Raw genomic sequence first — 26,155 nt, forward strand, 5'->3', positions numbered from 1 at the left:
TTCCTACGTTTTTATTCCTGGCTTTTCTAATTGATCCACTGTCGATTGCCGATTAGTGTCCAGTTGCAGATTGATGAGTGGCGGGTCATCGTTTAGATTATTCTCCTGCCGCCAAACACTCAAATGCACACCTTCCAGCGTGCACCAGTGGCGATTCCAATGATGTTTAGTCTTTGAATCCTGGACATTAAGATATGCAGCATATTGCACCTTGGGCAAGCGGACCTCCACACGTCCGGTCAGAGTTATGTACGGTTCAATGTTAGTAGATTTTGTGTGAGAGGTTAAGGGCAGGGGCCAAGAACGGAAGCTGCGAAGACACATCTCGTTGCTAGATTTTGTTTCACTGGCCACCAGATCGAAGGGAGCCAGTTGGCTAGGACGCAAAGAGAAGGAAGCATGCAAGCGAAAGCGAGAAACAATTTGTTCTCTAGACATCGAATTGCTGGATGAGCTACTCAAGCTAGTGCTGTCACGCTGTTTCTACAAAAGGTATGAGTTGGGAGTTGGTGAGCACTGGGAAGAATTGCAATTTCAAACTCCAACTCACCATTGTCTTAGTCGGCTCCAGAGCTAGTGTGGATACCTTGCGTAGCCGCAGCATAAAGATCTGACACCGCAACTCCAGTGTGTCCGCCTGGTCAGAACTATAAAACTCCAAGCCACAATCACGAAAGACAGCCATGCCATTCTGACACTCTACCGACTGTGTGGAGCAAATGCGTCCCTCACACTCAAATGTGCTGATAAAATAATAATTAAAGAACATATCCTGGCTGGCATCAGCTCGAACTGGCAAGTGCATGCCATCTATGAGAAAGCAATGAGCCTTACGCCCGTCTTGAGATTGAATCTGGGAACGGGTAGCATCGGTCAACGATTTTTGTCGTAACGTTGAAAAGAGCAGCAAGCGCTCGGCTTCCACCATTTCGGTAGAAATTTCCAAATCAGGCATTTGCCGGCAAAAGCTCACTGCTGCCGCCAGCTGCTCGTTCGTGCTGAGAGAATCATTCAGCAGGGAGTCGAGCTGAAAGCTGGCATAGCTTGTGCTGCTATCCAGCTCGCCCTCTGTCTGATTGGACTGATCATGCGACTGATTGAGACTATGTGTTTTAGCAAGAATTAAACTCTTACCCCTGCGGTAAGAGCGTCGCAAAGCATCCTTCAGCAGGCGGTAGCGGGCCATAGCGCTTACTGATAGCAATTGACTCTCGGTGCGTGAAGGCAGCGTGTCGATAAATTCATCCAAACTAGCAGAAGGCGGCTGATGAGGGGAAGTTGGGCAGCTCTGGCTGAGATTGAGACCAAACGGGCGCACTGGCGTTGCAGGACCATCATTTATATCTACGCTGAGTGAGCGCGTGGGCTGAAAATCAAATCAAATTTTACTCAAATTGAGTTAAGGGCAGAGTTTGTATTTGAAAGAATGGAAAGACGGGTACAGTGCGAAAGTTGCAAAATATGATTAGGAATATATGTATAAATGTATGTATGTATGTATGTATGCATGTATGTGGAAGCGAAAGCGATAAAGAAACCAAAAAGTCCTGGGTGCTAATGAGAATCAACAAAAATCTCTACCTTAGTTGTAAATCGTGAGTCCGACTTCTTTTTCGGTGTGCTCTGATTCTCCGACGGTGGGGACAGTGGCTCAATTTGGCACGAGCCGTAGACCGTTGTTGTGGCAAACGATGTTCCACCAGCACTGGCACCCACCATTTCGAACTCTTCATATAGACCAGCTCCACTTTCATGAGGTAAGTCATAGGACACGACATCAGCGCTCGTGGTTTTTGCAATTTGTCGCAGACAGTTCTACATAAATTCCTCAAGTTAGATTGTTCTTATACTTGTTGAACTAGATATACTCACATTTGGCACCTTCTCCAGACGCGTACTCTCTTCCTTGTCGAGCACAATTTCACTGCGGCATAAATTGTCAAGGAAGATCTCGCTCCTCTGCAGCGATAGCTCGGATTTGGAAAGGCTACGATTTTTCTTGGGGGGCGAGTGCTGTTCGCTAATGTTATTAAGCGACTGATGAACAGTTGATGGAGTTCGTCTACTTCCAGTTGTTTCAGTGAGAACGTCAAAGCTAGAACTTGGCTCCATTGGTAGAGGACTAAATTGGAAAAAACTGCCGTTCTTAAGAGATTCCTGTAGAAATTTTCCCAATGCCACCGGCTGTGTTTTCACCTGCATCTTGCAAGGTTTGTTCACTTTAGCATAAATTACATCGGGGTCGATTGGAGGGGGTATTGGAGCAGTTGTCACTGTTCTTTCACTTACAGCAAGAGTGCTGACACCAGCACCAGCGCAGGTGGTGGAAAGTGGTGTGATCTCCGGCAAAAAAGCTGCCGTTCTTACCTCATACTGAGGACTGCCTCTGATACGCAGACAGTCTTCTTCAATCTCTGAGTATATCGGTTCACTGTTGTGGACTTGTTCTTCATGCCGATGCGTTTGTTGTATTGCAGCCTCATCGGATGTACTGATAACTGAACGATGTGGTCCATCCAGGCAATCAAAAGTAACGTTTTCATGACGTTTCGAGGGGAGTGAATTGCGTGCAATCCTGTAAATTAAAAAAAATTACAGTCAAATGGAATGCCCTCTAAATTGGCTGTTTTTTCACTGCAAAGACTTTTTTATGTTGGTCAAAGGTAGAAATGGATGCAGACCATGCAATCTTATTTTTGTGTTTTTATACCCTTGCAGAGGGTATTATAAAATTGGTCAGATGTTTGTAACGCACAGAAGGAGACGTTTCCGACCCCATAAAGTATATATATTCTTGATCAGCATGAGAAGCTAAGTCGATATAGCCATGTCCGTCTGTCCGTCTGTCCGTCGGTGCGTACGCGTTTTTACTCAGCCATCTTAAGAGCTATCGGGATGAAATTTTTTTTGGGAGCTTTTTTTTACCCGGGTGAGATAAAGTATGAAAATCTTTGGGATCGGACTACTATATCATATAGCTCTGGAACAAAAATTTTTGCAAAAATTGGAGTATCCCCATGAAATTTACCAATATAATAGAATTTGATATAAAATCTCAGATCCCAAAATTTGACCCTGATCGGATAAATAGAACACAAGTTACAGTCTATATAAATCGGTTCAATCGCTGCCGGCAGCTCTGCTTGCTGCCTACTACGTCACCATCTGTTAACAGAGCACATGCATACACACACAGACGCAACGCTACATAAACTGTATGTGTATGCGTGCGTTGCTTTGCTTAGGGAATGAGGGAAGAAGAAGAACAAATTGTACATAGTATGAAGAGTAAAATTGTTTTGTTTGTATATTAATGAATTGAGTTGCAGAAAAGAAATTTTGAACATGTGAAATTATTATTGTCAAGGACTGCAAGGGTATATAAACTTCGGCATAGCCGAATTTAACTTCTTTGATATTTCTACATACTGTCATATAAACATTTTACAAATCTAAAAACAGTAATTATAAAAATAATTGCTCTTGACTGCGCTTTAAAGCCTGTTATTAACACTTAATTTCCAATGTGGCCCATTCACTTTATTTTTTGTCATTAAAGCCAAGTTTTATGTAGCTGCAAATACAAATCGAAATAAAAAGCAATTGTCGAATGCATGCCTTTTATTCTAAAATCACTAAGATAATATAAGATTTTCATATTTAATTCATTAAATATCAAAGAAGTTAAATTCGGCTATGCCGAAGTTTATATACCCTTGCAGTCCTTGACAATAATAATTTCACATGTTCAAAATTTGTTTTCTGCAACTCAATTCATTAATATACAAACAAAACAATTTTACTCTTCATACTATGTACAATTTGTTCTTCTTCTTCCCTCATTCCCTAAGCAAAGCAACGCACGCATACACATACAGTTTATGTAGCGTTGCGTCTGTGTGAGTATGCATGTGCTCTGTTGATTTGATGATGACGTAGTAGGCAGCAAGCAGAGCTGCCGGCAGCGATTGAGCCGATTTATATAGACTGTAACTTGTGTTCTATTTATCCGATCAGGGTCAAATTTTGGGATCTGAGATTTTATATCAAATTCTATTATATTGGTAAATTTCATGGGGATACTCCAATTTTTGCAAAAATTTTTGTTCCAGAGCTATATGATATAGTAGTCCGATCCCAAAGATTTTCATACTTTATCTCACCCGGGTAAAAAAAAGCTCCAAAAAAAAATTTCATCCCGATAGCTCTTAAGATGGCTGAGTAAAACGCGTACGCACCGACGGACAGACGGACAGACGGACATGGCTATATCGACTTAGCTTCTCATGCTGATCAAGAATATATATACTTTATGGGGTCGGAAACGTCTCCTTCTGTGCGTTACAAACATCTGACCAATTTTATAATACCCTCTGCAAGGGTATAAAAATGCTTCAAAATATTTTAGAGGGAAAATGTTATCCGATCGCAACAATAAAAACAGTGGAATCAAAATCAGACTTCTAGCATTTAAATTGTAATTTAAGCAAAAACAAAGGCCATGGTCGCCCATTCTTCGTCTGTATGAATTTATAATGATTAGTTATTGGCTTCTTTAAATTAGATGTGTCAATAGAGAATGAGATTTACAGTTAACGCTAAATTCAAACCAGAATAAAACTTAGCGCGGTTTGTGGCTATCGTTAATCGATAAATTATTTATGTCGTCCCTATGCTCGTAAAGACAATCATTTCGTACACAGCTGATTTAGGCATAATTTTAGACCACTTTCTGTCATCAATTTATCCATTAACTCCCGACTGGTGAGATGTACCAAACTCTAATCCGCTTAGTAAATAATCAATTATCATTTACACACGGTCGATCCCTAATCAAACGGTGCTGCAGCAACCGTAACAAGAAGCAAATGGAGCCACGATACGATTTCAAAAGAAAATGGGTGACGATGTCAAGTTTAGACATTCCTCGTCAAGGCGCCCCCAGCTTCAAGCTTGTTTCGTACAACATTTTGGCCCAGGACTTGCTGCTGGAGCATATAAATCTTTATTTAAAGATAAAACAAGAGTGGCTAACCTGGCGTCGTCGTTTTGAAAACCTTCAACGTGAAATAACAAAGCTGGATCCTGACATAATTTGTTTGCAGGAAATGCAGTATGATCACTTGCCTCTGCTCGTACAGGGCCTTCAAAGTCGAAGCAATGGCAAGCGACTAGAATATGTATACAAGAAAAAAACGGGACATCGAACCGATGGATGCGCCATTATATACGACTCGTTTAAGTTCAATCTAGTCGAACAGCGATGTGTAGAACTCTACGATGACCGCGTAACACTCTTGAATCGAGAAAATGTAGCCCTGTTGACAAAGTTTCGGCTGAAAGACAATCAAAAACAAACGGAGGAAGAGCCAATAGAGTTTATTGTGGCCACCACTCATTTGCTTTACAATCCGAAGCGTCAGGACGTGCGCTGTGCTCAGGTCACAAAACTGTTGGAAGAACTACAAACGTTTACGGGCCTAACTAAGCCCATAATTCTAACTGGAGACTTTAATAGCGAAATTGACTCATCCCCAATCGAAGTGCTGCTTAGCACGCAGCATTCCCAGAAATCTTTTAATTTCGAAGTATTGGATACGGGTGAATCTACAGCGTCTACATTGCAACACGAGTGGATCACCGTCGACTATATCCTGCGTTCAAACTGTGCCCAAAGTAAGCATCAGCTCCAGGTGGATAGCATTTATACCTTGCCCAGCATCAGCAATTGTTGTGAAATCGGGCCTATACCTAACCACTACCTCGGATCGGATCACTACTCATTGGGGGCAGTGTTCCGGGTTGTTTAGCCAAATAAACTTGACTCAAAATTATTGTGAAGAAGTGCATTTCTTTCCCCAAAATCGAGAACATAAATCATTACTGGGAGCTAACATTTATCGTACATACATGTAGCCGAACATGGCATAGAACTAGACTAGGATAGATAGGAGTGTGTTGTTCTACCCACTCTGCAGTCACTCACCTGAAATGTTTGCACTGCCCGATCATCGCTTGCTTCCAGTTTGGCTCGAATACTACTAAGCAAATAACCCATTTTCGTGATAGTTACGTCCTGATCAAGGTCCTTCTGATAGGACCGATAGGTTCTAGTGGGTTGTTCCGTGGATTTAAAATCTAATTTGCGAGCACGATTACAACGAGGCAATTTTTTTTGGCGATGTTCGTGGAGCAGGGACTTGACGGTCAAAGTCAAAGTACGGTCTTTCCGGTTCCAAATCCGTTCTATTTTGCTGTCTGCCGGAGCTAGCCGACGGTGTTGACTGAACAGGTGAATGATAGCTGCCGGGTGGAGATAGAGACTGCAAATGGAGTTCCAGATTGGAGTGCGATTGAATAGAAGTCTGAACTCCTACTGAGCAATGTCGAGGCGACCTTAGGGGATGGTCTTCTTGTTGATGATTGGTTTTCTTAGGTGAAACAAATCGAAGAATTTTTTGTTTAGACTGATTGAGAAAGTTTTTTGATTTCTTTCCCAGCGATTTTCCTTTTTTCGAGCCATTCCATGGCGACAAATTGCGCCACTGTTCTCCCCAAATGAATTTCTGACTGGCTTGTCCTCCCCTGGTTGGATATTTAATGGGCGTATGCTTCTTGCCCCTGTCAAGATTCTCGCATACGCCCCCATCTACAGTGTCCAGAGAGACTTTAGGCATCACCACTCGCGGTTCTATCTGTTGAATTTGAGGCTGAGGTGGCAATTGCCAACCAATAGCCACTTGAGGCTCTGCTTGGGATTGATGAACTTTGCTTTGATAGCTGAGCATTTCTTCGATTTTCGGCTCTGCCCAACCAATGATTATATTTTTCTCCACAGGTTCTTTTCTACTAAGGGACTGTTGAATGTTTTTCGCATAATGTACACCACGTTTAGATTTCACTATACGCTCCATATCGCTCAAAGATGGACACGAAGGTATAACGGCGCTCGGTTTGCATTTCGGTTTCTCCGTTGCCGCTAGAATAGAGACAAGTAATTATCTTTTGAAGTCTTCTGTAAAATTATTACTTACACATTGGATAGGACTTCCTTTTTATCTTTTTAGTGGGTGACGAACTTTTGGGTAATTGAATGCCACGACTTTTTAGGAAATCATCGAGCACTTGCTCAGCTTCCCGCACCGAAGCAGATGTTGAGGTCAACGACGATAAAGAGAATTTACCATCGAGACTCTGTGTGATGCGGCGTGGAGGCTTTGGCGGCGGTTTTTGGGCATCACGTGTCTTGAAGCTCACCTCGCCCTGAGATGAGAGTCGTTTCTGAAGCAGGCGGCCGCCACCACCACTGGAACTGCGACGAGTTCGACTACTTTTCAGAGAACTACCTACCGCCTCTTCCATAGACGCTGTGTCATTCTGCTCACTGATATTCGACAAAGGCGGGGCGGTAGGCTCATAAATCCTGGGCTGCATTCTGCCTACTTTGGGCGTCTTAACCGGTGAGGATGTGGATCTATGACTTGTCTCAGACAATTTGTGACGATTTACTCTTACTTCCGAGACAACACAATTGTCACGAAGCTCTTGAATAATGTGTATAAGTGGAGCATTCTCGTCCGTCGTACATAAACGGCTAACTGCAGTTAATGGTGCCAATTCCGCCGTATTACTTCTACAACTTCGTTGATTCTCCGCTTTCTTCGATCTGTCCTTCGGTAGTTGAGTAGAGGGCTGAAAAATATAACATATCATGCAGAGGGCAATAAAATAAAATACATTTTGTTTGTTACATTAGAAAAAGGGTTGCCCACACACCTTTTGGTTATGATTGCTGTCCGATCGCCTGCTGCGTTTTTGGTGGCGCACGTGCGAGTCACGCGTTCTAGTTGGAACAATTACAGAGGCACAATCCCCACTGTCGCTAGTGAAGCAATAGCAGAAACCATTTTTACACGGCTTGCCTTTGCGTTCTTGAGCTTTATTACAGCGGTTCTGGTTAATCAGGTCTGCGTCCGCCGAAGCGGCTATTAGGGGATCAGGAGCGACCATTGGACCAGGTGCGTGTATATTCTCACATTCGCGACTGTGTGTGGAGACACGTCTAATGCGACGAGCTCGAAACTCGTTTATGCATTCTTGCAAACTAAATGATGTGCTTGAGCAAGAATCTTCTTCCTCCTCATCTTCGTCGTCCTCCTCCTCTTCTTCGACATGGCATTTGGACCCGATGAATGTCTGTGCAATAAAAAAAAAACAAATCGTTACCCTAGTTAATTTACTGATAATCGTTTCATGTTTGTTTACTGTAGACATTTTTGGCTCGGATTTAGCAGATAAACATGTGGCGATGATCCCAGCTCTTCGCCCCTTATTCGTTGCATACGCACGCAAGTGACGCCTGCATTTTCTTTGGATTTTCTTTTGTGCCGCTTTTTCGCCGTTATCAATGTTAGGGATGACACAAACACAATAGCCAGTAAATAGTTACTGGCAAACAGCGCCACTGAGATTTTAGTATTTTTTTGTCTCTCTAGTATTTTCACTGTGACATTCTGGTATCTTCGCTCCATATGATGCAACAGAGAGGAGCAAGAGCACCATCGCTATAGTCTACTTCGTCCTTAAGTTACAGAATGTCCAACAGCCATTTATTCTTAAAGTCAGGATTTCCTCGCGCTCCTTTGCAAAATGGACTGGGTCGCTATGTTTGCCAATTGCAGAGGATTACTCTGAAATTCTGCAAAAACAATGGGTCTAGTCGCGGCATGCGGTAAGAATGTTTTCATTCTTTTAATCACAAATCTTATTTTAATTTCAATTCAGGGACTTTATTGAGAATCATCTAGTTGATTTTGCCAAAGAGAATCCCGGAATTGTAGTCTACGTCAAGCCGCGACGTCATCGCACTCCTGTCCTAGTGGGAGAATACTGTAAGTAGGAAAAGTTCCCACTCAAGTCCTTGCTGAATTTCAACAATTTTCAGTAAATGGAGAACGCGAGTGGCTTAGCTGTCGTAATAGTACTCAAGACGAAATTTCAAAATGGATTGACTTATTAAAAACCCAGAATGGCAGCTCCAGTTCCCTGCGTCTTCGCAAAATGTGGCATACCGATGTGCCCTCCATTCAAGGCCCTTGGACGCCGTTCATGCTACGTTCACCGGATGCCCTAAGTCAAAAATATCCCAGCAGTGAAGCTTCCAAGCCACTCGATGCTCCAAAAACAGCTACTGAAAAGTTAATTGAATTGTTTGAACAACAAAAGCTTGATAATGAAGCCGATCTTAGTAAAAAACACGCTTAGTAGCGATCATTACAACAATTCTTTCTTTATTAATCGTAGTCAACATAATTTGATGTGTTTATAAACAAAATACATTTCAATAAGCCCAAAGACCGTCATGTTTTTTAAAAAAATGTAATATCCAAAATTTATTTTTCAATCAGATCGAACGATTTGTATCGTTACTTTAAATGATATGGAAATTTCGATATGTTTTGTGACTAAAATATTTAATATCAGATATCCATACGTAAAATATCATAAATAAGGCTTAACACAAAAATTATTTGGTTTTTGGGAAGAAACAAACAGAGGAAATAGGATAATAAGAAAAATTTAAGTGAATTTTTTGTCAATTGATTTGAGTACGGAATTGGTTGGAAAAACCTTTTTTGTGGAGATCAGCAGAGTGGAATGTTTTTAAGTACATAAAAATAGTGTGAATTGTATATATATCTATAAATGTGTATGTGAATTTAGCTTTGATAATTGGCGATATAGCGAGTTCAAGAGTATCAAAATACGAGTACAAATACAAAAATTTGAAAGTGATTTTTTTTCACCTACCATTTTGATGAAATAGTTACAATATCATCGATTAGATTATTTTGACAGATTTACACATTTATAAAAACGATTTCTACAACATATTTACACCGACATTTAGACAAATCAAACAATATTTTTAAGGAAATTGCTTTAACGAAATGCAGTTTTTCCCACTTAAATTCTAGACTTTGAGTACACAAATGTTGTTAACAATTCTAGTTTCAAAAGAAATTAAGTTGGACGTATTTCTCATTTAGTTTTAAGTTGATTTTGTTGTCAACGGTATCACCATTATAAAAATTGAAAACTTTAGTTTTAAAAAATGTGTTTTAGGCGTGTCCTATGATTAGTACATTGTATTTTGGTGTTGGTGGGTGCAGAGCGCATATTTTTTTCTTAAATAGCCCCATATGTATTTGGTTTAATTATCTATAGCCTTTGCATGCAATCGGCATTGGTTCAAATATCGCCCGTCTCCATTGCTGAATTAATGTCTGCCACAATTTTTCCCATTACCTCACGATAGGGAGAGTCGCGCTTAAACGCAGTTTCCAAAAGAGTTGCATCGCCAAAGAAATCAAATACTTCATCGATGCGGCCCAATGATTTCTCTGTTAAATGGGGCTGTACAATCGACTTTAGGGCTTTGTGCGATTCTGCTATACTTTCTTGCAAGTAGTTTAAATCGAAAGTGAAGTCCACTTCGTAAAATGATATAATAGATAGCTGAGTTTTCTACAAATATATGAATAGAAATTGTTTAAGATATGCAAAATATTTATGTATATTTCTACACGAAGTTCGTTTATAGGTGAAGACAGTGTATGAACTTAATACTGTTCCATTAGTTGAAAAGTTTGATCTGTGGACATCAATTTGAATTACCTGAAATTTGCGTTTGAAATATTCAGCCTTCTGAATCTCTTCGTCACTAAACTGATTATTTCGATGTAGGACTCCAATTTTAATGACAATTTTAATGATATTCTTAATCAATTTCTCTGATCGGGCTTTATTCCCCGTATGCATCTTGCAAAGCCTGTAAAGATTATCCAGTAATGACGCTGTCGTGCCGTCAATGAAGGTCTTTGCTATGTTTTTTGTGGCCATGCGTGAGAGTATTTTCTTTTGAGCGCGTAACCCAATATCTTGCGACTTGAACACATTATCCGTCATAACTATGAGAGAGATACGTGGAAGAAACGCGTACATATTAATAATATTTGAATTTCAAATGATGTGTATTAAACAATTAAGACAATAGCCATGTAAATATTTGTCTATGCATACATATATGCATTAGGCATATAGCAATTTTTACCTTCCAAATTCCAATAGTCGACACTCCAGAGCAACAAGCTCTGTCGTAAACTTGCCACCGACATGATAAGGCGACTGTTTTCCAAGTTGCAAGCATGTTAGAAAATTATTGGAAAAAAAATTTGTTGATAAGAATTTTCCAATTGGGCACAATGTCAAGCACATACGCAATATCTTTTTCTACACAAAGAAACCTGTTCTTTATTTATTTATGTATTGTGCTAGAAACTCAGTGGATGGGTGAAAGGCACACATCCAGCTATTTCTGGAGAAATGACTGCGGTATTCGTTGAATTAAATGCAATGAATTCTTTATAAGTCTCGAGCTTTAACGGATTTTGAGTTGGCTACATGCGTAAAATATTGTATTTATGAACACGTACATATGTACATACATATGTATATATGCACATATTTATGTGTGTATGTATGAATAGTATGTACATATCTATGCCGTAAATGGCTGTAACGGACGGTTCCTAATCTATCCAGAAATCGACAGGGCTTCATATTAATTGATAGTCATATATTGTAAGTGCAAGTACACTTGTACTTTTTTTTTCTTTTTAAAGTTTTTATATTTTGTGATACCAAGAAAATGTTTAAATATTATACATGCAGACATATGTAAATAAAACATTAAAACTAAAACTAGTAACACCTTAAAATTTTGAATTTGAATATAGTATATAACTAAGCCATCCCTGGGCTTTAATTAATTTAAGTGGAATTCTAACTGCCTTTTCCTTCTCTATTTCTATCTTATTGTTAGTTTTCCCGACACGGACAGCGCCAAAAATGTTTAAGGTCACGCGAATTGCAATGATATGGTCTTGCTTCAAAAAAAAATCGAGCCTAAACGGGGCGACATCCTCTCCCCCACCACCCCATCGCAGTCAAGGACAAATGGGCGTTTGGACACAATGACACATAGCAAAGGAGGAAGTGCGCTACACTCTTTACACTGGGCATGTTAGTGGCCGGAACAAAATGCTTTAGGTTTTGAACGAAACACAGACATTCACACATATGTAGAGCTTACAACAGTCTTTATCGTCAGTTGCGTTGTCGTTTCTTCCATTTCTCTGAATTTGCGTGTTTGATATGGTCGCTGCTGCTTTTGTTGTTGCCTCACACATTCACCGATTTGAAGTTGAGGTTTGAGGGATTTAATACCTTTATTGATTGAAACAGGCTCACTTATGTATGTACATATTTAGCTATGTATGTATATATGTTTGTAGTTATAGCAGAGGCAACTTTGGCGCTCATGAATTCACTCTCACCTGTTTCACTGATATCCTGGGCAGAGTATCCTTGAAAGTAAATAATGCGCAGCTTGAATGAATCAGCCGGAAATTAGAGCATTTATTCTAAATTTGTATATATTTTACTTAATTATTGAGTTAGTTTTAACTTATTTGATGCAATTTAAATATAAAACAAGCAGGGGCAGCAACAAAACAAAAACAGTCAACCGATAGGCGGAATTATCGTGTCGTTTAATTAATTAGAGATGGCCTTAAATGGTAACAGTGACTTTCCATAAAAATTTAAGAAAAAATTATGGTTTCACTTTATTAAACAGAAATAAAAATATCAAATCTTTTTCAAAAATTTTTATTACAAGGAAAATGAGCATACACTGAAAATAAAGTAACAACTCACAAATCACATATTTGTGACTGCTTAATGAGTAGTCACAGCTTTAGTATTTTAGTATCGCAGTTCTGCAAACCCTGTTATCGATATCATGTTAGTTTGCAAACGTAAGTATCGGACAATCGATCGCATCTTTATAGTGGAGCAGCTGCGTCGTTAAGAAAATGTACTAGATTCTGTTGAGTTTGTTATTTATATTTAAAAAACATTGCCAAAAAATTACCAAAATCCTGTCTGTAAAATTGTTTTCCGCACTTCGATTGCAACGAAATGAATATATATAGCAAATTGTTAAGGCGAGAGCGCGGACTTGGTAAGTATTTCGAATGGCGGGAGAATTCCCCATTTTGGCGGTTCAATATTTTCGACCGTAAACTGAATTTAAGAAAGACTATTAATAAAATGTGCAAATGCAAAATAGTACAAATTCAGAAAATACTAGTATATAGTAGAAGCTAAAACATTGCTTGTTTTTAACTGAAATTAAAACACTTAAAGAAAATTTGCTGATAACGCAGAAAAAAACGTAGAAACAAGAGTAGTAAAAAAAAAACTGCTCATATGGTGGGAACTGCACTAATTGTTGTTTTTTCTTTGTCTATTGCTATATCTCAATGAAGTGGACGATCGGACCTACGACTTCGCTTTAAGTCGGCTTAGCGTAGCAAAGGAGGATAGCTGGCGAGGAATCGCTCCATTTAACTATGGCCCCGACTTTAATCCAGAGCCACCAATTTTCTCGGCAAAGTTCGCCAACTGCAATGGCTATCGTCAAATTTTGGCCATTGCAAATGAGGATGGCAAAATAGCTCTCCAAGATACCACCCAAAGAAATAAAGATCTTGAGGAGCAGTCGTTGAGTGGTCCGCAGTGTCATTTCAATGCAGTGTTCGATCTGGAATGGGCCCCAGGCCAGATGCGTTTTGTTTCCGCCTCGGGTGATCACACAGCTCGTCTATGGGAGGTGACAGGGTCAAGTATTCGTGGACTAAACTCATATGTGGGCCACACAAGGTCCGTTAAGACAGCTGCCTTCAAAAGAACGGATCCCGCTGTGTTTGCCACAGGCGGACGTGATGGTGCTATTTTAATTTGGGATATACGAGCTAATCTTAATATGGATCTTACCTCTAGAGTGGACAACTGCATCTACAGTGGTCACACTGGGGGCCCTGGCACCCCCATGTCCCAGAGAAAACAGCGCTCTCGCACTCCCAAAATGGCTTCGGCGAATACGTCAAGCAGCATCACAGGCCTGGCCTTTCAGGACAATGACACTTTAATATCGTGCGGGGCCGGCGATGGAGTGATTAAAGTATGGGATCTACGTCGGAATTATACTGCATACAAAAAAGAACCCCTGCCACGCCACAGCCTCCCATATGCCGGCCAATCAACTTTCAAGGGATTTACCAATCTGATTGTGGATGCTGCCGGAGCGCGGCTTTATGCAAACTGTATGGATAACACCATATACTGCTACAATCTAATGTCGTATTCCCCACAACCGCTGGCCTGTTATAAAGGTCTGCTCAACTCGACGTTCTACATCAAATCCTGTCTTAGCCCAGATGGCAAGTATCTGCTGAGTGGCAGCAGTGACGAACGGGCATATATATGGAATCTGGATCATGCGGAGGAGCCATTGGTAGCTCTCTCGGGTCATACGGTTGAGGTAACCTGTGTTGCTTGGGGATCCACTCACGATCGGCCTATAGTGACCTGTAGTGATGATGCCCGCCACAAGATTTGGCGCATTGGCCCTAGTCTGGAAGAGTTCAGCGAAGCCGAGAAAGCAGAGCAATATCGTGGTCAGTCTAACTATGTTAGGCAATTCAACAAAAAAATATCTACAACGACCACGAACAATCACAAGTACAATCTGAGGGATTTGGAGTCCACTCCTCGCTCTCTAAAGCGTTTAATGGATCAAAATGAACGGACACCTGGATCGATGGAGAAGTTGTCAATGAAGCGATCCTTCTCAGATATGCTAGGAGTAACAGATGTCGAGCATCAGGCGCAGAAACGTCCAAAAACCTTGGAGTCACGCGGGCGTCGATTATTTGGCCCCGCTTCCTCTGCTCCCTCTTCCTCAAACACATGTGTGAGTCAAGAGATTAGGCAAATTCATTTGGCCACCATAGGGGAAAAGACAACTATATTTAGCAAGGAAAACACAGGAGCTCTAGAAGAGGATGTCACACCTTTGCCTAAGCTTCTGAATCCTAATGCCACGCTCTCACCTCTTAGTGAGAATATGAACCATGTTTATGCCTCGCCACCAACCACATCAGCAGCGGCAGCACCGCCATCCGCCGAGTCGTCAGCCGCTCCACTCTCCTCTGTGATATACTCGCCCACATCCAACTTACCCAACTTTGTTGTGGATGGGGACGCCCCTCATCTAGGCATTATGTCACCCAAGCGTAAGGCTAAAGAGAAGGTGGACTGGTTGACTAAAATCCGTAAGCAGAAACTTATGACAAGCAGCCGAGGTGGCAGTTCCATTACCTTCAGCGACAAGATCAACGATGAGCAGCAGTCTACGGATATGTTGGCATCGCCAAGACTGCAAAGTTTACGCCAATCCGAATGCAGTCCCAGATTACAAGCAACGCCCAGGAGGCGGATATCGCACAATGATGGTGGTGGAGCTGCTGCACCACGCACCCCCACATCCAGTCGCAGGAACAGCGAGACAACGCTGTTACGTTTCTTTAGTGTACAACGAAGCACTAGTGTGGTGACAGAGGGTGCACCACCTCTATCACCGCCTCAAGCACCACGGTCCACGTCATCCACCTCGCCTCTCACATTAGGACCTTCCAATGCGCCCACAATAGGCAGCGATTGAAGAATTTTGACTGGATCAGGCCCAAATTGGGCCCAACTAATCCTTGTATGGCCAAGAAAAGTATTCATGTTAAATGATTATTAGCCAGGCTTAGAGTAGCATGAACCAATAGTAGGATTAAATTAAAAGGAATTATTTTGGTTTCCTTTTGCTATGTAAATAATATATTTGAGTTTCGGTTCGCATCGAAATCCAAACTCTTTAGCTCAAAAGAAATTCGCTGCTGAGAAGGAGAGAAAGGGATCCAAATACGACACATTAAGCCTTATAAATAGTGTCGAATTTTGTCCTGTTTTAGGGAAATATACTAAGCGATTTCGAATTTTATATCCTCCAAAGTTTACCTTTTTTTTGTAACAGTTGGAAAATTCTGTTTAAATGTAAGGGCCGATTCCGTTTCAAAACTAATACATTTTAATTAAATGCATTTGAATAGTTTGCATTGCTACATTGGAAATTGAAGTTTTAACTATTGGCCCCAAATCACACATCTATGATTCATCGAATACCCCCAACTATTTTTAGTATAATATTTGTAGTTTTTAATTGGACATAATTGTAAGTAATTTTGATTATAGATAGAGAATTGGTGACCAATTCCCTTACCCATCAAATAAAAGACTAAATACATGTAATTTGCATTTATATTGTTTTAATCTTTGGCCAACAATTCCAATCATTGCACTTTTTTTAGAGTCGATCCGTTCGACTGTTGTTGCTTGACGACCGAGTTTAATCTTAGGGTTTGGTAGATCTGGCGAGATACTCCCGCCAACAAGAGCAAATGGCATAAATGCAAGGCAACACTGGACACGTTGGTGCTGGGATAGGTGTTCCAACAATACTCAATAATGCCCAAAATGAGATAGCGCACACCCAACGAATATGGAGTAGACCAGACTAAATAGGGAAGAGTGTGGAAATACCACACGTAGAACTGGTAGTGCAGGGAACGGGCACACATGAGCCCAATAAAATTGCATAGGAAGAATGGCAGAAGAGCCAACTGAGTGCACTGATCGAAGTGAATGTCATAGGGCTGAGAGGAGGAGGAGGAGTCTTTAACAGACGGCACATTCACACCGCCAGCTGATTTTTGCAATGTTTTTTCAAAGGCCTTTAAAAACGATTTCTGTTGGTGGCTTAGTTTCTCCTCTTCCTGCACCTCCCTTACAATTTTTTTTTTTTTTTTGCTCACGATTCTTTTGAGCTATTTGAGGCTCTACGTGCTCCTGCACGAGGCGCAGGCGAACGTAGCTCTGGAAATACGTCCAAGCGGGTTTGGCAAAGATCAACAAGAGTATCAAATGCACTCCCAACAATGTCAAGTGAAATGTTCGCCACTCAAATATATCTTGGGGTAAAAATCTATAATTCACAGTCCACTTATGCTCAAAGATGCGGCCCAAATCAAAACTGCCATGCAAATACTCCAACGGATACGTCATCAGGAAAGGTGCCCCCAATATCAGTTGAACTCCTCCGCAAATGGCCAGCTGCATAAGAGTCCTGATCACTCCAAGATTGGCCAAATAAAAGAGGAGAAGAGCCGGGGCAAATAATAATATGTTCATCTTAACTCCCACGGCTATACTGAAGAAGAAACTGCCCCATGACCAACGACGGTCTACGAATAGATTAAGCGCTGCATACAGCAGGAGGATAGCAATTGGATCATTGAACAGGCGTAGCACATAGATTGAGTGGATGCGATAGGAAGTAAAAGCGCTTAGAACTAGGACATAGGGCGGCACTTTTCGACTTTTAGCATACAAACGGAGCACAAGGCACATTTGTACCAAATATATTCCAGCAAATATATATTGGGCTAGCCGGATATTGGTTCCATGAGACGTAATGTAATAGAGGGCCGTGTAAATATAGACGAAGGCCGCTGGATACACCAAAGGACCAGTGTCTCCTGCAAAAGAAGAGAAGTAGTTGAAAATAAACTTTGCCAAAAACTTCATTATATTGCAATTAATTATATAACCAAATTAGCTTATACGCTAGCTTATAGATTATTCCATTCATTATATTGCAATTAATTATATAACCAAATTAGCTTATACGCTAGCTTATAGATTATTCCATTCATTATATTGCAATTAATTATATAACCAAATTAGCTTATACGCTAGCTTATAGATTATTCCATTCATTATATTGCAATTAATTATATAACGAAATTAGCTTATACGCTAGCTTATAGATTATTCCATTTTTTTTTTTTTTTTCATTTAAAGAATGTTTGTGAAATCGGAATCAAAACAGACAAAGATATAGCGATTCAGCCTAATATTTGCAAAAGAACGGCCTAGATATTGATCAAAGTCACTGTTTTCAAACGATTCCTATAGGAGCTATATTATATAGTCACCCAATCTTGACCAAACTTCGCACAATCGTTTAAAGGTGTAATAAATTCACCAATGTTATACTTTACGACAATTGCTCAGAAATTAACGATGTCAAAGGGACGGACAGACAAGGCTATATGAACTCGTCTCGTCGTGCTGATCAAAAATATATATACTTTATATGGTCGGAGATGCTTTTTTCTATGCATTGCACACTTCTAAACAAAATTAATAATTTTTGCAAGGGTATAAAAACTGGAGGCAAGCGGTGTACGGCACTGAAAATGCTATTCAAAATATTGGTATTCTGATCGCCGTAGTGGCTCTACAATTTTTTGGCTTCTTTTTCTTGAGAATCTGAAAACGTAAATTTGAATTTTGATTATCCGATAGTACTCGATTGTAGAAAAATCGATGTTTTTCCTTCGATAGACGGACCATCGATTGTTAATTGTCTTTTTTTTGCTAAGCGATTATTATATATCTTGACATCGAACTATCGTACCATCGATAGTCTAATGTTACGGCATGTGTTTCTTCTGTCTAATTTAAGTTTATGGAAAATGATATCTTGTAAAAATTTATTTGTATTTCGGAAGCTGTCAACAGTAAGGAGTTGCCGACATTATCAGGTCCATTTGCGAGCGGCGTTGTCATGCAGTTCCAGCGTCGCCAGAACGTCCTCGACGAGAGCTGCCTCAACATGGAGAATTGTGGACCTCTTGGACAAGACGAAGAGCACAGTAACAGCCCCAGGCTCAGTCCGCACGATACACACATCTAGCACGTTATTGGCCAAGGATTATTACTCCACACTGGGAGTGGCTAAGAACGCCAGTGCCAAGGATATCAAGAAGGCATACTATCAGTTGGCGAAAAAATATCACCCAGACACTAATAAAGACCCTGACTCTAGTCGCAAGTTTCAGGAGGTCTCCGAGGCCTACGAGGTGCTTAGCGATGACCAAAAGAGGAGGGAATACGACACCTACGGGCAAACTACCGAGAATATGAATCGTCAAGGAGGTGGAGGATTTGGAGGTGCAGGTGGAGCCCCATTTGGAGCCGATGGTTTTTCACAGAGCTGGAATTTCCGCTCTAGCATTGATCCAGAAGAACTTTTCCGCAAGATATTTGGCGAGGGAAATTTTCGATCTAACAGCTTTGATGACTTCGCTGATTCGAAATTTGGCTTTGGACAGGCCCAGGAGTTGGTAATGGACCTGACTTTCGCCCAAGCCGCTAGAGGAGTTAACAAAGACGTAAATGTGAATGTGGTTGATCAATGCCCCAAGTGCGCAGGATCTAAATGTGAACCGGGTACCAAACCTGGGCGCTGTCAGTACTGCAATGGAACCGGATTTGAAACCATATCGACAGGTCCATTTGTGATGCGTTCCACCTGCCGCTACTGCCAGGGCACACGCCAGTACATTAAATATCCCTGCCTTGAGTGCGAGGGTAAGGGAAAGACAGTGCAGCGTCGCAAGGTTACAGTTCCCGTTCCGGCTGGTATAGAAAATGGCCAGACAGTGCGCATGCAGGTGGGCAGCAAGGAACTGTTTGTCACTTTTCGTGTAGAGCGCAGCGACTACTTCCGGCGGGAAGGAGCCGATGTACATACGAATGTTGCCATCTCACTTTCCCAAGCGGTGCTGGGGGGCACTGTTCGTGTGCAAGGAGTCTATGAGGATCACTGGATCAATATTGAGGCTGGAACCTCGTCACATCATAAGATTACCTTGAGGGGCAAGGGACTGAAGCGAGTAAATGCCCATGGGCACGGTGATCACTATGTCCACGTCAAAATTGATGTCCCTCAGAAGCTAAGCAACGAGCAGCGAGCCCTTGTCGAGGCCTACGCCGAATTGGAGTTGGACACTCCCGGACAGATAAATGGCATAGCCAACCGCAAAGACGGCAGTAAGAAAGCAACGTAATTACATCCTTTTTGCTCATCCAAGTACAATCACAGTAGCTAATGTTCTCATTCAAAATGTGTTTCGCTCATTCTTTTTCTCTTCCTGAAATACAAGACTTATCATATTTAAAAAATCTCATATCGTTCTTCTTTTAACCCCACATACTCGTTGCAGCGCAGGCGCGAGTAATGCCGCCAAAGCAGGATCAGGAACTGAGGAAACCGCAGAACCGACAAAAAGTCAAACCGAACAAAACTCCACCCCACACGGCGAGGGAGAAGACGGCAGAGCCCAGCAAAATGAAAGCGGAGGCTTCCTGAAAAAACTTAAATCAATGTTTAATTAAAAATGTAATTAATTAAACGATCACCTTATCGAAGTGTGTTTGTTAAAGTTTAAGCAGATATTGCCCCCTATGTTAAGCGTTATTTTTTAAGTCCATGGGGGTTAAAGATTTGTATTCCAAAACGAGGTAGAGTTGTGCGAAGAAAATAAACCAAATTGACACTCCAAATCACTAAATTGATTATATTCTTTAGCCGTAACACGCATAATGGGGATTGAAAATGAAGCTAGCCATTTTGTTGCAAATTATAAAAAATATTGTTACGTCTCAAGAAAAATTCGAATATCTAAATCTTTTAAATGAAAATTCAAACTTTACAATATTCAAATTTTGACTCTTAATCAAGAAACCAAAAATTAAAGGTTAAGATGAATAGGTACCAGCCGATTTGTAGTTTTTAATAAATACTCTAATTCCCAAAATAATCTATGTATAGACAAATAGTATGTACATATATACATACATAGGTGAATGGAGACGGTCTGGTCTGGTTTGGTGTCCAAAAATAAACCAAAATCACATTTTGTGGTACGTGTACTTACCACGGAGCAGAGCATAATTGGTAGTTCCATTGATAAATCCCTCGCACTCCTGCATATAGGCTATCCAATCAATTTCCGTGTAGGGGACGCGACTTATTACCACCAAATTGATAACAGCCTCCGCCAACACAATTAAAACACTAATAATGGGCAAAGCAGCCGGCTCAAATACTAGGTACTTAATAAAGTCCCAATTTAGGTATTTATCTAGTTGAGTTTGCAACAAGTTGTTGGATTTCTTGCGCCTAGTTGAAGCCCGATTAGCCATGTTGGCTTTTGGTGGGGCCATTTTAGGTGTAACAGAGTGAAATAAATAAATAGAATTATAAATCAAATAATAAAGCACACGGCAGAACACATATGCACACACACATTCAAAGACTCGACATCAGCTGAGAAGCGTTATGGCGATGGGAGTTTTACGAAGATTTATCGATAACAATAAATATTTCAAAACAAAAGAGCGCTAACAAAAACAAAGCATAATTTTTAAGGAAAATTGCATATAAAATTCAGCATCTCTATTGGCTCCTAAGTTAACATTTTTTATTATACAGTTTATTTTCAATTTCCTAGATCTTCATCTTCAAGGAGTTCCCATGTGTATCTACATATATTATAGATTCTATAACAATACAGATTTTAGAAAAAAGTGCTTAAAAAACAGTAAAAGATGAAATGAACTTATTTATGGTTCATCAAATAAATACAATAATTAACAAATCACAAAATTTCTTTAAGTGACTTGTGAGTTGAAATTCCTTCTGCCTACATACACCCCCGGACAGCCAGTTATGTCCCTCGACACTCAGCTTTAGCTTAATATCTTCCAATCAAAGAACCTTTACCGTGAATCTTTTGTTAATTAAACCTTAATCATTAAGGCTTAATGTATTGGAGATAATTAGGAAAATTTTTTATATTTGGTTTGTTAAAAAAGTATGTTTATATTTTTTGAGGCTACGGCCAAGGTTAAATAAGCCGACTTCAGTATACCATGCATGAAGTGAAACAACTTTGACCAACTTTGCCCATGCAATTGAATAGGGAAATATGTATTTTCTTTATGAATTGTAAGGTTTTTATTCTAAAACTAGCAATGACAAACATATTTTTAAGCTAAAACGAAACAAAGAGAAAATAATGTTTTATTGAAGTTTAATAACGTATTTGTTTTTTGCTTTTATCATTATTGTGCAATGTTAGTATTTATTAGTTAATGATTGTATAACTTTAAATTAATTTTAAATTCGGTATATTGATAGATATTTCAACATACACCCATTTTGCTATGTGTAAATACGTTTGCTACGGTGCTACGTTTCGCCTGCTTTAGCGACTTTAATATCTAAGCAATTATCTTTTATTACTTACATATTTTGAATATACATATTTATGAATTTTTGTAAATATTCGATTTAATTTTCAGCGATGTAAACTCAGGTTTTGTCGCGATCCTAAGCAATTTTATAACTTTGTCAATTCAAAAAGTAAGACTTCAGTGTACCAGATTTACTTGTCTTTCGAAAACGTTAAAGCTGCCATATGTTTGCTGATTTTTTCAAAACGACTTATTTCTCTTCGATTAATCAAGCGATTCCTCCTTATCCTCCTTATCCCATGCAATAGTCTAATTGCATCTTAAACCCTGTGGTTGATGAATTATAGCATTTGAGAAAATAATAACATCTCAATGGCAGCATTTTTGTAGCTCTATTATTTCGTCAGCCCGACATGGGTTTAAGAAACTACTAACTTATTAGAATTTACTTTTCACTCGATCAAAGGATTCAAGACTGCTTTGCAAACTGACGTCATTTATGTATACTGACTTTAGCAAGGCTTTTGACTCTGTTAATCATGCTCTTCTTTTATATAAGTTGAACGCACTTGAATCCCGAGCCTTTTGTTTAATTGGATTCTTCAAAATCTTTCTAACAAATGGTCCTCTTTAAGTCTCCATCCAAGTGACCTCTGGAGTAGCTCAGGGTAGTCATTTGGGTCCATGACTATTCACTCTTTTTATAAATGGGTTAGTATGCGCGCAGAGTATATATATTTTCATATTTTGCCACGCCCACTTCCGCCTCCATAATTTAGAAAAAACCGATTTCCTCCTGTAGTTTTTTGACTATCGCAATCAAATTCGGCAGTCTAATTATTCTTTCCTATTTCTATCTAACTACCAAATTTTATTGAAATCGGACTAGAAACATGCAAAATATGCGTATGAACGTATTTTACTAAGCGGTCCACAAGGGCAGAATTGGCCGTTGGCTAGTGGCGGAGCTAGAGTGCTCGTGTGTTTGTAGAGTGAGCGAGATAGCACATAGTATGAAGCATGTAAAAACAATTTAATAGACATACATACATACATATGTATGTATGTACATTTGGTTTTTGAAATTTGAAATATTTGTTTCACCTGGTGTATGGTATACCCAAGTCGACGAGTCGACTTACTTGCTTCATTATAGATGCACTCCAAACTTAGCAACTAATTATTTTAACGACACTGCCTTAGAGCGGTTAGACATTATCCTAAAGAACAGGATCATAAATTAAGTTTAAATATTCATATTTCCACTACTGTTAGTAAAGCTATGACTGATCTTGGGTTTGTAAAACGATGGTCAAAAGAGTTTGACGATCCGAACACAACCAAAACTCTGTATACTTCATTAATCCGTGCTATCTTAGAGTACGGATCTTGCATGTGGTCACCTCACACACCAAAGTAAAATTGAATCAGTTCAAAAGCAATTTCTGCTTTTTGCTCTTCGCGGTCTAAACTTTTAATAGGTAAAATAGACTCTCCTGCGCTATCGAACTAGTTAAACCTACATATCTGTACCTCGTAGACCTATTAGAAATTTTGTTCCTCTATACTTAAAACACTGTATTTCTAACTATTCCCGGCAGGAACCTTTTCGAGTCCTATGTTCTGATTACAATCTTCTGTATCCCGTAATCAGATCAGAAGCCTCTCTTTCTCTTGGGAAAACCTCTTGTTTAGCACACCTAGCTCGTAATTAGCTGTAGTTAATCATATTTTAATTGTTTGTCCGTTTTATTTGTATTTGTCCACGCGATAGTGCCGTCCGATATACTGCTGCGCCCCACGGTCGGTCGGGCGGGAGGTGAACAGCTCTCTTGGGGTCGCGCGAAATAGACTATGTCCTGGTGTCGTATGGGCCACTTCGCATTGTACGCGTCAACGTCCAGACAATAATACGATCGGTTATACTTTACTGTGAACAATTTCGTAATCTTGACATCCCGATACTCTGCACCCGAAAGCTGTTATTGTATTTCTAACATGGTTTTCATTCCGGCCACTGAATAGTTTGTATTAAAAGGATCCATTTAAGGATATTTTTGATCCAAATGATTAATAAAATGAATATAAAGGTATCCATAAAAGTCTGGTTAGTTGGGATCAATTGGAAAAAGTGTTGTGACAGAATCTACCTTATAGGGACTTTTATTTATGAGTGCATAGAGTCAATTGAATCAATTGTTTGCCTTTGTTATAAAGTATTGCCAAACTAACTTAGAAATCAATTTTAAAAACTTTTGTACTTTATCCAAACAAAACAACAGAAATGAAGTAGTATTTATGTATGTACATATGGCATTACTTCATAGCAGATATCCCCACCTTTCCCGGATATAATATACCTCTTCACCTTACAGCCATTTGGCAATTTACAACTTTGGCAGTGATGTGAAAATGAAACCAAATCAACTTATGGCCAATTTGTGTGGCAGATTAACAGCCCACAGCTGCACCAGCATCCAGTGCAGCAAAAAGGAATGCAGAGAGTGAAGTGGAAATGGAAATGATCGGGATCTCGGTTTCCCTACCATCGACCTGGCCAGGCGGACGCAACGCTAGTAATGGGGTTGGCGTGGTTAACGCATCGCTGACAAATATTGGCCAACGGCAAACTAAAGTAGATATATGTATACAAATATGTATGTAGGTAGTTTGCTTGGGGTCGATGAATGTGGCTTTGGCTATAGCTGTGCCAGTGCGAATGGGCGCAACATGTGCATGTAAATGTTGGCCATTTAAAAGGTTACAACTTCATGCTAACGTGCGACCGTCATCCTCGCCCACTTGCTATAACATCCTTCCGAGCCTTTTTGCCCTTTGGGTGCAGCGCAATTAATTGGCAACCACCGGATGTGAATGTTTTTCCTGATTTCCCTTTGCCATGTCTTGCTTTTTTTGGCGTGTGAGTTTTATGCATATATCTGTACATTTTCAAAAAGTGGACAAATGGCGTACGTACTCGAACATTCCATATCCTTCGCTTATTACCCTTTATCATATCGTTCTGTGCGTACAGGTGAAATGCTAAAATGGCTGCAATTTTTCAGAATATGAGGGCTGCTTTTTGTTCGGGTCGATGACGAAGGAAGGGCATTGAGAGGGCTCCAGATTGCAGAGATACCAGCCGTCATAATGTTGGGTCCGGAATGCAATATGCAATTTTACATTAAACTTGTTGCCGCTTCGTCCAGCACATTCCATTCAAAATACTCAATTTTAAATTAACGTTTTTGTCATTCTATCATTATACTCTTTCATAGGGTGGTATATGCTTGTTTAGATGTCAGATGGCTTAGACTAATTAATTAACAAGTCAGACTATTGGGATGAAAATTGGTTTGTAGGCATTCTGTTGTCATTAGTAGGTTAACTGTAACCAAAAGCTGCCTTAGAAACCATTAGTGATCAGTTTCTTCTAGCACAAACTTGGCGCCGAGTCTTTCATGAAATGGGATAGATTAAAGGACAAAGGAGTTGACACTACGAAGGAAGTTAGAGTGATTAAAGCTATAAAAGTTTGGGCATATTCATAACATTATAAATATATACATACATATATACTTAGAAACATTTGAGACACAGAAAAGGAGTTTACAACGTTAAGCATAAAATACTTCGGACATAAAGTCAAGGTACCAAAGGTACGTCGCGTGGGTTTAAGGCCCCCGGAAAGTTTCGCCACCCTTTCACATAGGTACATCTTAAAGTTATCTCTAATATTTATGGTTTCATAAATGCGCCTGATTTATTAAGACTAAATTAATGACAGCATCCATGTCGAGTACTTCAAATCCTTCTTGAGACTTTTAGACCAAATGACCGAATTAATGAGTCGTAAAGTGCTCATTGTTGATCTTAGGTAACATTTGATAACATTATTGTTTTAATGAACCGAGTTTAGTAGGTGAGATCCCAGGTACCTACATATGTATGTCTTGTCGCTGCCAAGGTGGCCATTCACATAGAAGGTGTTCAAGCGTTTCTCGAATATCCGTTTTCTTACATTTCCTGCAGC

General features: G+C 39.9%; 7 protein-coding genes across 12 annotated transcripts; 4 read left to right on the forward strand and 3 right to left on the reverse strand.

Annotated features, from left to right (window-relative positions):
• Nucleotides 1-3: 3 nt before the first annotated feature.
• On the reverse strand, nt 4-8,409 carry LOC137575494 (uncharacterized). Its single transcript, XM_068288073.1, is given in 10 exon segments — nt 4-483; nt 551-1,366; nt 1,582-1,815; nt 1,873-2,557; nt 2,559-2,575; nt 5,987-6,175; nt 6,177-6,979; nt 7,035-7,692; nt 7,777-8,196; nt 8,266-8,409. Coding segments are annotated over 10 exon segments (4,311 nt in total). The 5' UTR covers nt 8,275-8,409.
• Nucleotides 4,705-5,834, forward strand: angel (protein). The gene is made up of 2 exons (XM_068287758.1): nt 4,705-4,764; nt 4,850-5,834. The coding sequence occupies exon 2, from the start codon at nt 4,869-4,871 to the stop codon at nt 5,808-5,810; it is 942 nt and encodes a 313-aa protein (XP_068143859.1). The 5' UTR covers nt 4,705-4,764; nt 4,850-4,868; the 3' UTR covers nt 5,811-5,834.
• Nucleotides 8,410-8,525: 116 nt separating the features above from the next.
• Nucleotides 8,526-9,354, forward strand: mRpL43 (mitochondrial ribosomal protein L43). Its single transcript, XM_068288088.1, has 3 exons — nt 8,526-8,731; nt 8,785-8,891; nt 8,945-9,354. The coding sequence occupies exons 1-3, from the start codon at nt 8,595-8,597 to the stop codon at nt 9,262-9,264; spliced, it is 564 nt and encodes a 187-aa protein (XP_068144189.1). The 5' UTR covers nt 8,526-8,594; the 3' UTR covers nt 9,265-9,354.
• Nucleotides 9,274-12,603, reverse strand: sigmar (Tumor necrosis factor alpha-induced protein 8-like protein sigmar). 3 transcript variants are annotated; one of them, XM_068288085.1, is made up of 4 exons: nt 12,399-12,603; nt 11,114-11,187; nt 10,678-10,970; nt 9,274-10,527 (listed from the first exon to the last, which is right to left on the reverse strand). In XM_068288085.1, the coding sequence occupies exons 2-4, from the start codon at nt 11,175-11,177 to the stop codon at nt 10,252-10,254; spliced, it is 633 nt and encodes a 210-aa protein (XP_068144186.1). In that variant the 5' UTR covers nt 11,178-11,187; nt 12,399-12,603; the 3' UTR covers nt 9,274-10,251. The 3 variants fall into 3 exon arrangements, with proteins under 3 accessions (XP_068144186.1, XP_068144188.1, XP_068144185.1); XM_068288087.1 differs by lacking the exon at nt 11,114-11,187 and having other exon boundaries at nt 12,399-12,601; XM_068288084.1 differs by lacking the exons at nt 11,114-11,187; nt 12,399-12,603 and adding an exon at nt 12,155-12,366.
• A 280-nt stretch (nt 12,604-12,883) lies between these two features.
• On the forward strand, nt 12,884-16,266 carry l(2)dtl (lethal-(2)-denticleless). Its single transcript, XM_068288266.1, has 2 exons — nt 12,884-13,087; nt 13,395-16,266. Exons 1-2 carry the CDS (start codon nt 13,045-13,047, stop codon nt 15,629-15,631), a joined length of 2,280 nt encoding a protein of 759 aa, XP_068144367.1. The 5' UTR covers nt 12,884-13,044; the 3' UTR covers nt 15,632-16,266.
• Alg3 (Alg3, alpha-1,3- mannosyltransferase) lies at nt 16,262-21,175 on the reverse strand. The gene is given in 3 exon segments (XM_068288272.1): nt 16,262-16,824; nt 16,826-17,552; nt 20,802-21,175. Coding segments are annotated over 3 exon segments (1,533 nt in total). The 5' UTR covers nt 21,091-21,175; the 3' UTR covers nt 16,262-16,307.
• Nucleotides 18,484-20,427, forward strand: LOC137575632 (protein tumorous imaginal discs, mitochondrial). Of its 4 annotated transcripts, none has more exons than XM_068288268.1 (2): nt 18,484-19,914; nt 20,093-20,427. In XM_068288268.1, the coding sequence occupies exons 1-2, from the start codon at nt 18,510-18,512 to the stop codon at nt 20,257-20,259; spliced, it is 1,572 nt and encodes a 523-aa protein (XP_068144369.1). In that variant the 5' UTR covers nt 18,484-18,509; the 3' UTR covers nt 20,260-20,427. The 4 variants fall into 4 exon arrangements, with proteins under 4 accessions (XP_068144369.1, XP_068144368.1, XP_068144371.1 ...); XM_068288267.1 differs by having other exon boundaries at nt 18,485-19,927; nt 20,088-20,427; XM_068288270.1 differs by having other exon boundaries at nt 18,485-19,914; nt 20,088-20,427.
• Nucleotides 21,176-26,155: the final 4,980 nt, after the last annotated feature.

Source organism: Drosophila tropicalis, unplaced genomic scaffold (genome assembly GCF_018151085.1).
Source record: "Drosophila tropicalis isolate 14030-0801.00 unplaced genomic scaffold, ASM1815108v1 contig_573, whole genome shotgun sequence".
NCBI classification, from domain to species: Eukaryota; Metazoa; Arthropoda; class Insecta; order Diptera; family Drosophilidae; genus Drosophila; species Drosophila tropicalis.

What these genes read in the sequence shown, in the direction of transcription:
- angel (XM_068287758.1), top strand. Translation starts at nt 4,869, where the DNA reads ATGGAGCCACGATACGATTTCAAAAGAAAATGGGTGACGATGTCAAGT.
- mRpL43 (XM_068288088.1), top strand. Translation starts at nt 8,595, where the DNA reads ATGTCCAACAGCCATTTATTCTTAAAGTCAGGATTTCCTCGCGCTCCT. An exon ending in GGGTCTAGTCGCGGCATGCG is followed by an intron (nt 8,732 to 8,784) that starts GTAAGAATGTTT and finishes ATTTCAATTCAG; the next exon opens with GGACTTTATTGAGAATCATC. An exon ending in TGTCCTAGTGGGAGAATACT is followed by an intron (nt 8,892 to 8,944) that starts GTAAGTAGGAAA and finishes AACAATTTTCAG; the next exon opens with TAAATGGAGAACGCGAGTGG.
- sigmar (XM_068288084.1), bottom strand. Translation starts at nt 12,251, where the DNA reads ATGTGTGAGGCAACAACAAAAGCAGCAGCGACCATATCAAACACGCAA. An exon ending in AACTGACGATAAAGACTGTT is followed by an intron (nt 10,971 to 12,154) that starts GTAAGCTCTACA and finishes TCTCTCTCATAG; the next exon opens with TTATGACGGATAATGTGTTC. An exon ending in ATTTCAAACGCAAATTTCAG is followed by an intron (nt 10,528 to 10,677) that starts GTAATTCAAATT and finishes ATATATTTGTAG; the next exon opens with AAAACTCAGCTATCTATTAT.
- LOC137575632 (XM_068288267.1), top strand. Translation starts at nt 18,510, where the DNA reads ATGTTACGGCATGTGTTTCTTCTGTCTAATTTAAGTTTATGGAAAATG. An exon ending in GACGGCAGTAAGAAAGCAAC is followed by an intron (nt 19,928 to 20,087) that starts GTAATTACATCC and finishes TACTCGTTGCAG; the next exon opens with CGCAGGCGCGAGTAATGCCG.